The 14,174-nt window shown below is 38.2% G+C and overlaps 2 protein-coding genes across 2 annotated transcripts in view; one reads left to right on the forward strand and one right to left on the reverse strand.

Annotated features, from left to right (window-relative positions):
* The window catches only part of LOC134823959 (mitochondrial proton/calcium exchanger protein-like), a 93,328-nt gene that overhangs the window by 51,630 nt on the left and 27,524 nt on the right, over positions 1-14,174 (reverse strand). The gene's annotated exons all lie outside the window — the stretch shown is intronic.
* Positions 1-14,174, forward strand: part of LOC134815123 (uncharacterized) — a 29,281-nt gene that overhangs the window by 6,640 nt on the left and 8,467 nt on the right. The window contains exons 10-12 of the mRNA XM_063823620.1: positions 1,591-1,774; positions 2,041-2,150; positions 2,273-2,549. Of these exons, the coding sequence (XP_063679690.1) occupies positions 1,591-1,774; positions 2,041-2,150; positions 2,273-2,549 (571 nt within the window). The remainder of the gene's footprint in view (positions 1-1,590; positions 1,775-2,040; positions 2,151-2,272; positions 2,550-14,174) is intronic.

Consider the following 14,174-nt stretch of genomic DNA (forward strand, 5'->3'; position numbering starts at 1 on the left):
TGGTAGAGAGTACATAAACATTCCGGAACATTGTAACTTGAAACTGAAACTTAAAAACGGAGAGGATTACCTCGTTAACTCAGTTATAATGTCTTATAATAGTCCCGAAATTAAGAGACTGACAACTGAACTGCATCAGACCACTCTTGATATGGATGATATTGATGAGAATGCTGTTTACTGTTTTGTCGATGCTTTGTACTCCGGGGAATTGGAACTGATAAAGAAAGATATATTCACTGATGTCTACAAGTTGGGAAGAGTATTTAAAGTCCATTGGTTAGTACTCAAATGCACTGATTATTATGGAAGTCTAGTTGCTGAGAGGGAAACGATTGATGCATCTTCGAGGGATACTGCTTACGAAAATTTGAAATCGTTATTTCTTATCGCAAGAGCCATTCATACTGAATCCTATTTAAAGGAACGTATTTTCATTGATTTCCTTGTTAAAAGTATTAACGAAAGAGGGGATAAGCGTGAGTTCATAAAAACGTTTGTCGGAGATATAAAATTAAACGAATTATCGGAATCTCTGGCAAGACAAATCCTACACATTGTAGGTGAGGATAGTGATATATTAGTTGAGGGACTGGTGAGAAGTTTAAGAAGTCTTCCTTTTGACACCCCGCTAAGTGATGAACTAAGAAATATGTTAGAGAATTGTAGTCTGGCTAAGTGCTATCAAAAGAGTCGCGAGACGTATGATGAGCTTTTTGATTTGCTTGATGATATTGAAAGTTTGACAAAAGATGATTTAAAGTTTATAAATCGCATTAACAGGCAATGCATGAAGAAAGCATTCACTCTTATCCTTGATGATCTGAACATTCCTTCAGAGAATGTAACTGTTCCTTCTGTGGCAGATACGATGCAAGACGATAGTAAAGCAATGGTAGAAAATGTGAGAGCACCATCTTCTGCATCATCTTCTGCATCATATATCACATCACCTGATAATGCACCGTCATCATCATCTGCATTATCAGATGTCGACTAAGGTGAACTATCTTAACTTTATTAAGGTCAGTTTACTACTACATACTATCTACTTCAGTCATCTGCATCGGCTGAGAAATTATACCAATCTTTGGAAAACAATACTGTTCTAAGAAAATGAGGCACTGTTGGGAATCAAAGGATGGAACTATGTTAGAAGTGGGGGTTATTTCTTATAATTGTTTTTAATGAAGAATGTATTGTCATTGCAATCTAATGCATTATATTTTTTAATTCAACTTCAAATCAATAAATTGGAATTTTTAATTCGATTTGACTCAAATGAATGGGAGTGGTTTACGTTCCTAGTGAATCATGATAATTTCAGTCTCCAGATTATTCGTCATTTCACACGAAATATCGAAGATTTAGTCGAACCCTTAAGTGCGTTTAACACGATGAGTGATGCTCCATGAAGACTGAGCCAATCTGGAGAATTATTTTTGGGGGCAAAAATGGCAAAAACATATGTCCTACAACGAACGAATATTAACGACCACGTGCCCACACATCCCCCCGGCCCCCAAAGGGGTTAGTGATTGTTAAAAATAATCACTAACCCTGTGCTAATATATACTATATCTCTCTCAGGATTGACAGGTGAGGTAATTGATCCTGAGTGCTGTGTTACCGCCTCGTGGTTACAACAGTTTCTGTTCACATCCCAAAAACCTGACCTGCTGTTCGAAAGCATGTTTCGATTACATCTACCAGACAACATCGCTCACCTACCTTTTCTAGCTTTGTTTCATTGTCAGATCAAACTCTTACACAAGTTAGTTTCTCGTCACAATCATGTTTGAATACTGTGAAGTGTGATATATATCCTACCTCAGTTTTTAGAGTGACAGTTGATATTTATAATTAGGGAACAACAGGCTGATTAGTAAAACAAAAGGCTAATTCTATTTGCAGCACCATCAATTGATATGATAAATTATAAACACCCAGAGCATGTTTCTGTCTAAAAGTAAAACCTACTGATAGCCACCAAAAATTGGGTGAATGATATAAATTGACTGTAACACAAGCCTGTTACAGCAATTTGGAGTACCTGATGAGGTTGTGTGAACAGATGTACTCAAGACTGGAAAACCAAACTGTTATTGGGGTCTTTTGGACTCTTCTTACTCATCTAAAGTCCTCAAATGGTGAATAAGCTTATAGTGCCACAACTAAAACGTTAAAAATGATCTAAACATTTCAGAACATTTAATTCTATCAACTACATAAAACTATTGCCTCCACCATCACTATAATATATGTACCGCAGTTAAGAGCACATCTCGGTTTGTGAAGGGTCTGCTAAAAGAGCCAGGACACCGCAACAACATGACCTACTGGTCCCTCTTTACTCACTTCACCTCGGAGAGCCACTCCGTGCTTCAGAAACTACTCACTACTCCTCTCTCCGCGTATCATGAAGCAGTGTTGAGGAACAAGTTGGCACTTTGTCAGGAAGCTGGGACACAGGGAGATAGGGGGAGAGTTGATAGTGTTGATAGTGTTGATAGGGAGATTGAGGAGCTGATCTGTAAACCCATTCTCAGGTAACGTTTAGCTTAAATATAATGTTTACATCATACGTGTGTTAGCTGGTGGTTGTTGGCTGTGTGTACTTAATTTTAAGCAATATTGTGTACTATTCTTCAACATTGCCCCCTAGGAACTAAAATCAAGTGTAAGGTTTTTTTTTTCTGGGTGCCACAGACCCACCCAATGGTGCTGACTTTTTTGGGTTAAAGACCCACTTTTCCATTGAATGTGGCTCGCTGGCTGAGCTGCGCTCGCAGTAACTTTTTTCGCAAATTTTTTAATCCAATTTTTTGAACTTTCCCTATCAACAATCTTAGAGATTGGACTAATAATTTAGGACTTGAAGTTGATGACCTTCTTCCGTCAGAATAAATATATGTACTATTCATATATTATGCAATATTCCACCACATTTTGGTTGATAATTTGATTTCCAAAGTCCACTCATACATATGTGGAAAACTTACAAATACCTCTTAAAATGGTGGCTTTATACTTATAGTATAAAGATGTAGGTATAGGTCAGGGACGTAGCCAGGTTTTTTAATCCAGCTGCGCAGCGAGCGAAGCGAGCAAGCTGTGGCAGGGGTCTGGGGGCGCAGCCCCTGGAAAATTTTTGCGAAACAGGGTGTTTTAGACGACATTTGGCATTAAAGAAATTTGTAGGACAGCAATAAACTGGGATTGAAAAGAATCAAGTACTCACGTACAGGGACGTAGCCAGGATTTTTCTTTGAGGGGAGCTGTCGGCGAGCGAAGCGAGCCGACGTGACCAATCCAGCTGCGCAGCGAGCGAAGCGAGCAAGCTGTGGCAGGGGTCTGGGGGCGCAGCCCCCAGCGGGGTCCAGGGGCAGAGCCCCTTGGCGGGGGCTAAGGGGGCGCAGCCCCCCGGAAATTTTTTGCGAAACAGGGTGTTTTAGACGACATTTGGCATTAAAGAAATTTGTAGGACAGCAATAAACTGGGATTGAAAAGAATCAAGTACTCACGTAAAGTTGGTAACTTCACAACAGCAATCTGCATTCTCCAATCAGAATTTACGACTTACTCAGGCCTCATCGTCTTAAAATTTTTACATTTCCTACGGTCTAGGGGACACTATATTGACTATTTATAGAAGTCTTCTAGAATGTTTGCTTGGATGTTATGACAGATATTTACTAATGACTAATCCACAGTTCAAATCTTTGACTGACTGCAGTCATAAACACAGCCCAGTTACCAGGCGACCATGGGGGAGTAGACACACAGTTGATAACAACAGACCTACTATCAATATCAACAGACCCACTATTTCATCTTACAGACCCACAAGTCAATCCACAGACCCATTTTAGAGTAGCAAAGACCCACTATTAAGCTAGTAGACACACACTTAATAAAAATAGGCCCACTATTTGACCTTAGAGACCCACTGCCAATAACAACAGACCCACTTTGTAACCTTACAGACCCACAAATAAATCTACAGACCCATTTCAGAGTAGCAAAGGCCCACTATTTAGCGAGTAGACACACACTTAATAACAACAGACCCACTATCAATATCAACAGGCTCACTATTTCATCTTACAGACCCACAAGTCAATCTACAGACCCATTTCAGAGTAGCAAAGACCCACTATTAAGCGAGTAGACACACACTTAATAACAACAGACCCACTATCAATATCAACAGGCCCACTATTTCATCTTACAGACCTTAAGTCAATCTACAGACCCATTTCAGATTAGCAAAGACCCACTATTAAGCGAGTAGACACACAGTTGATAACAACAGACCTACTATCAATATCAACAGACCCATTATTTCATCTTACAGACCCACAAGTCAATCCACAGACCCATTTCAGAGTAGCAAAGACCCACTATTAAGCTAGTAGACACACACTTAATAAAAATAGGCCCACTATTTGACCTTAGAGACCCACTGCCAATAATAACAGACCCACTTTGTAACCTTACAGACCCACAAATAAATCTACAGACCCATTTCAGAGTAGCAAAGGCCCACTATTAAGCGAGTAGACACACACTTAATAACAACAGACCCACTATCAATATCAACAGGCCCACTATTTCATCTTACAGACCCACAAGTCAATCCACAGACCCATTTCAGAGTAGCAAAGACCCACTATTAAGCTAGTAGACACACACTTAATAAAAATAGGCCCACTATTTGACCTTAGAGACCCACTGCCAATAATAACAGACCCACTTTGTAACCTTACAGACCCACAAATAAATCTACAGACCCATTTCAGAGTAGCAAAGGCCCACTATTAAGCGAGTAGACACACACTTAATAACAACAGACCCACTATCAATATCAACAGGCCCACTATTTCATCTTACAGACCCACAAGTCAATCTACAGACCCATTTCAGAGTAGCAAAGACCCACTATTAAGCGAGTAGACACACACTTAATAACAACAGACCCACTATCAATATCAACAGGCTCACTATTTCATCTTACAGACCCACAAGTCAATCTACAGACCAATTTCAGAGTAGCAAAGACCCACTATTAAGCGAGTAGACACACACTTAATAACAACAGACCCACTATCAATATCAACAGGCCCACTATTTCATCTTACAGACCTTAAGTCAATCTACAGACCCATTTCAGATTAGCAAAGACCCACTATTAAGCGAGTAGACACACAGTTAATAACAACAGACCTACTATCAATATCAACAGACCCACTATTTCATCTTACAGACCCACAAGTCAATCCACAGACCCATTTCAGAGTAGCAAAGACCCACTATTAAGCTAGTAGACACACACTTAATAAAAATAGGCCCACTATTTGACCTTAGAGACCCACTGCCAATAATAACAGACCCACTTTGTAACCTTACAGACCCACAAATAAATCTACAGACCCATTTCAGAGTAGCAAAGGCCCACTATTAAGCGAGTAGACACACACTTAATAACAACAGACCCACTATCAATATCAACAGGCCCACTATTTCATCTTACAGACCTTAAGTCAATCTACAGACCCATTTCAGATTAGCAAAGACCCACTATTAAGCGAGTAGACACACAGTTGATAACAACAGACCTACTATCAATATCAACAGACCCACTATTTCATCTTACAGACCCACAAGTCAATCCACAGACCCATTTCAGAGTAGCAAAGACCCACTATTAAGCTAGTAGACACACACTTAATAAAAATAGGCCCACTATTTGACCTTAGAGACCCACTGCCAATAATAACAGACCCACTTTGTAACCTTACAGACCCACAAATAAATCTACAGACCCATTTCAGAGTAGCAAAGGCCCACTATTAAGCGAGTAGACACACACTTAATAACAACAGACCCACTATCAATATCAACAGGCCCACTATTTCATCTTACAGACCCACAAGTCAATCCACAGACCCATTTCAGAGTAGCAAAGACCCACTATTAAGCTAGTAGACACACACTTAATAAAAATAGGCCCACTATTTGACCTTAGAGACCCACTGCCAATAATAACAGACCCACTTTGTAACCTTACAGACCCACAAATAAATCTACAGACCCATTTCAGAGTAGCAAAGGCCCACTATTAAGCGAGTAGACAAACACTTAATAACAACAGACCCACTATCAATATCAACAGGCCCACTATTTCATCTTACAGACCCACAAGTCAATCTACAGACCCATTTCAGAGTAGCAAAGACCCACTATTAAGCGAGTAGACACACACTTAATAACAACAGACCCACTATCAATATCAACAGGCTCACTATTTCATCTTACAGACCCACAAGTCAATCTACAGACCCATTTCAGAGTAGCAAAGACCCACTATTAAGCGAGTAGACACACACTTAATAACAACAGACCCACTATCAATATCAACAGGCCCACTATTTCATCTTACAGACCTTAAGTCAATCTACAGACCCATTTCAGATTAGCAAAGACCCACTATTAAGCGAGTAGACACACAGTTAATAACAACAGACCTACTATCAATATCAACAGACCCACTATTTCATCTTACAGACCCACAAGTCAATCCACAGACCCATTTCAGAGTAGCAAAGACCCACTATTAAGCTAGTAGACACACACTTAATAAAAATAGGCCCACTATTTAACCTTAGAGACCCACTGCCAATAATAACAGACCCACTTTGTAACCTTACAGACCCACAAATAAATCTACAGACCCATTTCAGAGTAGCAAAGGCCCACTATTAAGCGAGTAGACACACACTTAATAACAACAGACCCACTATCGATATCAACAGGCTCACTATTTCATCTTACAGACCCACAAGTCAATCTACAGACCCATTTCAGAGTAGCAAAGACCCACTATTAAGCGAGTAGACACACACTTAATAACAACAGACCCACTATCAATATCAACAGGCCCACTATTTCATCTTACAGACCTTAAGTCAATCTACAGACCCATTTCAGATTAGCAAAGACCCACTATTAAGCGAGTAGACACACACTTAATAACAACAGACCCACTATCAATATCAACAGACCCACTGTTTCATCTTACAGACCCACAAGTCAACCTATCAACAGACCCACTATTTCATCTTACAGACCCACAAGTCAATCTACAGACCCATTTCAGAGTAGCAAAGACCCACTATTAAGCGAGTAGACACACACTTAATAACAACAGACCCACTATCAATATCAACAGGCCCACTATTTCATCTTACAGACCGACAAGTCAATCTACAGACCCATTTCAGAGTAGCAAAGACCCACTATTAAGCGAGTAGACACACACTTAATAACAACAGACCCACTATCAATATCAACAGACCCACTATTTCATCTTACAGACCCACAAGTCAACCTATCAACAGACCCACTATTTCATCTTACAGACCCACAAGTCAATCTACAGACCCATTTCAGAGTAGCAAAGACCCACTATTAAGCGAGTAGACACACACTTAATAACAACAGACCCACTATCAATATCAACAGGCCCACTATTTCATCTTACAGACCCACAAGTCAATCCACAGACCCATTTCAGAGTAGCAAAGACCCACTATTAAGCTAGTAGACACACACTTAATAAAAATAGGCCCACTATTTGACCTTAGAGACCCACTGCCAATAATAACAGACCCACTTTGTAACCTTACAGACCCACAAATAAATCTACAGACCCATTTCAGAGTAGCAAAGGCCCACTATTAAGCGAGTAGACACACACTTAATAACAACAGACCCACTATCAATATCAACAGGCCCACTATTTCATCTTACAGACCTTAAGTCAATCTACAGACCCATTTCAGATTAGCAAAGACCCACTATTAAGCGAGTAGACACACACTTAATAACAACAGACCCACTATCAATATCAACAGGCTCACTATTTCATCTTACAGACCCACAAGTCAATCTACAGACCCATTTCAGAGTAGCAAAGACCCACTATTAAGCGAGTAGACACACACTTAATAACAACAGACCCACTATCAATATCAACAAGCCCACTATTTCATCTTACAGACCTTAAGTCAATCTACAGACCCATTTCAGATTAGCAAAGACCCACTATTAAGCGAGTAGACACACAGTTAATAACAACAGACCTACTATCAATATCAACAGACCCACTATTTCATCTTACAGACCCACAAGTCAATCCACAGACCCATTTCAGAGTAGCAAAGACCCACTATTAAGCTAGTAGACACACACTTAATAAAAATAGGCCCACTATTTAACCTTAGAGACCCACTGCCAATAATAACAGACCCACTTTGTAACCTTACAGACCCACAAATAAATCTACAGACCCATTTCAGAGTAGCAAAGGCCCACTATTAAGCGAGTAGACACACACTTAATAACAACAGACCCACTATCGATATCAACAGGCTCACTATTTCATCTTACAGACCCACAAGTCAATCTACAGACCCATTTCAGAGTAGCAAAGACCCACTATTAAGCGAGTAGACACACACTTAATAACAACAGACCCACTATCAATATCAACAGGCCCACTATTTCATCTTACAGACCTTAAGTCAATCTACAGACCCATTTCAGATTAGCAAAGACCCACTATTAAGCGAGTAGACACACACTTAATAACAACAGACCCACTATCAATATCAACAGACCCACTATTTCATCTTACAGACCCACAAGTCAATCTACAGACCCATTTCAGATTAGCAAAGACCCACTATTAAGCGAGTAGACACACAGTTAATAACAACAGACCTACTATCAATATCAACAGACCCACTATTTCATCTTACAGACCGACAAGTCAATCTACAGACCCATTTCAGAGTAGCAAAGACCCACTATTAAGCGAGTAGACACACACTTAATAACAACAGACCCACTATCAATATCAACAGACCCACTATTTCATCTTACAGACCCACAAGTCAACCTATCAACAGACCCACTATTTCATCTTACAGACCCACAAGTCAATCTACAGACCCATTTCAGAGTAGCAAAGACCCACTATTAAGCGAGTAGACACACACTTAATAACAACAGACCCACTATCAATATCAACAGGCCCACTATTTCATCTTACAGACCGACAAGTCAATCTACAGACCCATTTCAGAGTAGCAAAGACCCACTATTAAGCGAGTAGACACACACTTAATAACAACAGACCCACTATCAATATCAACAGACCCACTATTCCACCTTATAGAGTATAGACCCATGTAAGTAAGTCTACACTATAATAAAACACATCCAAGCTATCAACAGGCCCACTATTAACCATGGTCAATTCAATCCTAACCTCACCCCCCCCCCCCCCCCCCCCCCCCCCCCCCCCCCCCCCCCCCCCCCCAAGAAAATATGTTTTTTTTTTGTTTCAGCCAATTTTAATTTTTCGATGAAAAAATTTGAGGCAAGGGTGCTGGCACCCTTGGCACCCTATAAAAAAAAACCTTAATCAAGTGTACCTGATCATTGCATCAGTCCATTATCAGCACATGTCTTTACGATATGATCTGAGTGTTACCTAATATTAATGTATCCCCAATTCAAGTGTTATGTATAATGTATAATAGGAGAGTTGAAAGGAAACGAAATACAGTATTTACTACCCCGCTACTATGCGGCAAAGATATTGCATAAGATATAACAAAATAATTTACACGACTAAAATAACTAAAATACCATCAAGTTCAAAACATCTTATTAAATAGGTATTAGGCATATTTACTATTTAGGTTACTAACTAAGAAAACTGCTAGAGTAAACTCTCTAGTACTTCACATTTTGTTGTCCAAGTAGGTTCTAATGATAGTGCTGCAATAAAAATAATAATGCTAAACTTTCAAACAAATTAGAACCAGCTATGTTATAATTTGTTACTCAGTATCAATAATGCAATTTGCAAATTATGAGAAAAAGCATCGACTGTTAAACCGCCTTACACAGTATAAAAATGACGAAATCTGTTCAAAAGATTTAAATGTTGATATGTTTATAACTGAAAACTTTCAAATGGGATAATTTTTAAGTGAAGTAAAAACAAGCTTTGAAACAGAAATTAGCATGTTCAAAACTATTATATCACAAAACTCAAAAAATAAAGTAACATGAGTGCTAGAATATTCTGATATGTAGCAAAACTAATTGAAACTTAAAAAGTCGAATAAGTTACAATTTGTTTTCAAATACTATTTAACCTTTTAACGCTAAATTTCCTTTCTACTTGCATTTTATAGATTCTGACCTTGCACCCTTTTTGCAATACGCATACAAACAACAAGACTCAAATTCAAATTTACCATTCTTGCTGCATTTCTTTTTCATCTTCTTATTGTAACTGCCACACTCTGAAATCAATAAGGATATGAGTGGTAAGAACAACATGTAAACAAGGAACTTCAGGTGACACGAACTGCTCATTGTGAGTAGACTGTACCAAGCCATGTATTAAAATATCTCTAGAATAAATCTTAAAATTGATTTAGAGGTTCCTGCTTAGTGGGTTATGCTTTGAAGGCCTGGCTTTATCATTTCCCTATTTGCCCTGTCCCTCTGATCTCTGTGGTAACTTAAAGATGATAACTATGGTAACTATGGTAACTATGGTAACTATGGTAACTATGGTAACTATGGTAACTATGGTAACTATGGTAATTTTCTTACCATATTTACAGTCACACGCCCACTTGTAAGTGTACCAATTCTGCAGGCAATTGAAGGTCCGGACATCAAGTTCTCCTTCAAAACTTCTGTTGAAATCCTCCTCTGTACATTGGTTTGTTGTCCTGTCTGTCGATGGCTCTACGGTCACTGTTCCATACAAAACCGGTCCAGGAGTAACTGAAGGTGCTGGAAAGGAAAATAAGTATTTCAAGCAAATAAAACTACTGGTACAACTATTGGTACTATTAGAACATTACATAATACAACTACTGGTACTATTCAAACATTACATAATACAACTACTGGTACTATTAAAACATTACATTATACAACTACTGGTACTATTAGAACATTACATTATACAACTACTGGTACTATTAAAACATTACATAATACAACTACTGGTACTATTAGAACATTACATTATACAACTACTGGTACTATTAGAACATTACAAAATACAACTACTGGTACTATTAGAACATTACAAAATACAACTACTGGTACTATTAGAACATTACAAAATACAACTACTTGTACTATTAGAACATTACATAATACAACTACTGGTACTATTAGAACATTACAAAATACAACTACTGGTACTATTAAAACATTACATAATACAACTACTGGTACTATTAAAACATTACATAATACAACTACTGGTACTATTAGAACATTACAAAATACAACTACTGGTACTATTAGAACATTACATAATACAACTACTGGTACTATTAGAACATTACAAAATACAACTACTGGTACTATTAGAACATTACATAATACAACTACTGGTACTATTAGAACATTACAAAATACAACTACTGGTACTATTAGAACATTACATAATACAACTACTGGTACTATTAGAACATTACATAATACAACTACTGGTACTATTAGAACATTACGTTGTAGTGAGTATGTAAGAGATTGAATATATTTCACCGGATTATAACCGCTCCCAACCCTTATTGTCTTATTAATTGCCTTATCAACTACAATTCAATGATTAATAATGCTAAATGTAAGTATCACTTACTAATACTATAACTTCGTTACCTGTGTAATGAACGGAGCAGTATATTAGGATACCGACAGTCAGAACGGTGATAAAAACCATGGAAAAGAGACATATGATCACATAGTGCTTTCTTATTAATCTTCCTCCTTCGCTTATTAATGACCCGGATTCTCTCCCCTCTGGACTCATTGCTGGTTTAAAATTGTAATCAAAGTAAGTTACTTATACTATTGGTAGAAGAATCGTGTGGTGCAAAGTTTTTTGGGCTAAAAAGCGCTGGAACTTAACAAACTGATCAAGGTTGTAAAATAGAGCTAACATTAAACATTGTTACATTTTGAGAATCTAACATCATCCAGGATAGAATACCTGAGCTGGACTATAGACGTCTTTCTCTGGCAATGAATGGGGGGAACTAACTTCCCTGAGTGTTCCACCAAATTATATTCCTAGTATAGATACAGTATACTATACAGTATACTAGTATAGATATTATCTACAGTAAAGATCTTTAAACGGACGATATTTCGAGGATTTTGATAATATGCTCTGAGCCATCTTGATGAGAATTATTATTAAATAATAGTTATAAACAAGGGACGAGAGAAGAGTAGTATATTAGTGAGACTATTTTTCAACAGAAAAAATTATATCTTAAGCCAGGAGACTGAAACTAATAGAGAAATACAAATCCGTTTCCAACCGTCCACAGTCCAGACCTTTCTCTGTCCTAGCAAATAGTTCAGCAAAAGAAATAAAGGGAGTAAAGGGAGTGATCAAACGTATCAAATTCATTTATCAAACACGGTATAATCTACAACGTTGATGATATAGGTACTATCATAGATCGACCTTACAAACAATCTGGTAGCTATTTTGAGAGAGTGACCCTCTCTTTAATAAAAGAATTTAATAGAAATGTTTGTCCCATCCCCTGAATATTACAAGTGGTTTACTGTGTGGGTGTTCATTTTGGTGGCATGAATGTTGGTGGTGTCCTAGCGTAATTTGTATTCAAGCTTGACTTACTTCTAAAAGAAATGCACCTGATATTTACTACTTATACCTCGCTTGAGAGGCTATAGAAGATCCAGAATGCTGAAAATCACCCTTTGTGAGTACTCTGATTATATTCTCTGAACTCTGATTCTGAACTTTGATTAGACTAATGTTTTGTCACTCTGATCATGGTAACGGTTGGTATACACACATGACGTATAAGTGTGTAACTTTGTGTTATAGTTTTATCAGTTATGTCCAAGTCCGTATTGGGCAAGGTAAAACGGTTCGTTGAGTAAGAGATCTCGATATAATGTTTCTTGAATATTTTCTGAGAAGTCATATCCTATATTATTATGTGTGGTGTCATGTGCAATTCATCGAATTTGAGAGACAATGTGACCGAAATTAAATTGACTTCATTTGAAAACGCACCAAAAAGTACAGAGGGGGGTGATATGTTGAAAGTAGCGACACAAATACACGCAATTGGAATGAACTGACTGATACAGATGCAGGAATGTACATATGTTTAATGATAAAATGAGGAAACGGAATTAAGTGGGCGTTTCCAGTGTTATTAACTACAAATTTAACTTCTCAAATGCTGTTTTTGTACCATAAAGCTGAGATATTTTTTTTATCTAGACACTTATTTTACTTCGGTGTATTCCAACAGCCACAATGTTACACAAGTGCAACCAGCCAATTACAGGAAGCCGAAGGATCTTTTTGGCCAGTGACGGTTAAGGTAGTGTGTACCATACTTTCTTCGTCCGAGACTTTGCTGCAATGTGCAGCTCCTCATTTAACCCTCACACCCGATTTCTCGAGTATTCGGCTGAGTAGACCGGGGGGCTGCATAGACCACTCATGATCCTTAGCTGAACGTCGACGACGCTCACCCCACGACCAGGCAGTCAGTGGGTTTCGAACTCGCAACCTAACGATTGTAAGACAGGCGTTCTAACCAACTGCGCTACCTGGCCGTTAAAAATATAGTTTTATCCGTTATGTGAATGTCCAAGTACGTACCGTATTCGGTATTGGGTAAGGTAAAACGGTTAGTTGAGTAGGAGATCTCAATATCATGTGCAATTCATGGTATTTGAGAGACAATGTGACCGAAATTTAACTGACTTCAGTTGAGAACGCACCAAAACGTACAGAGGGAGTTGGGGGACATAAGTCAGTTTACTCACGTTGGGTCGTATATCCACGTTCGGGAGCTTTTCTTAAAACCCCCATCCTATAATTTCCCGCACTGTAAAGCATCATTTTTCTCATAACATCACATATCCGGGCAGGCCACTGTTTAGCAATAACGTGCTATATATGGACAAGTTCATTAATTGAATTTGTCATGAGTTACGAGAGTTACAAAATAATAGATTAAAATTTTTAATTAAGGTCTACATAGTTGTTAGAAAATTACTTGATATATTGA

The sequence above is a fragment of the Bolinopsis microptera genome, chromosome 1 (assembly GCF_026151205.1).
Source record: "Bolinopsis microptera isolate Bmic1 chromosome 1, MBARI_Bmic_1.0, whole genome shotgun sequence".
Taxonomy (NCBI): domain Eukaryota; kingdom Metazoa; phylum Ctenophora; class Tentaculata; order Lobata; family Bolinopsidae; genus Bolinopsis; species Bolinopsis microptera.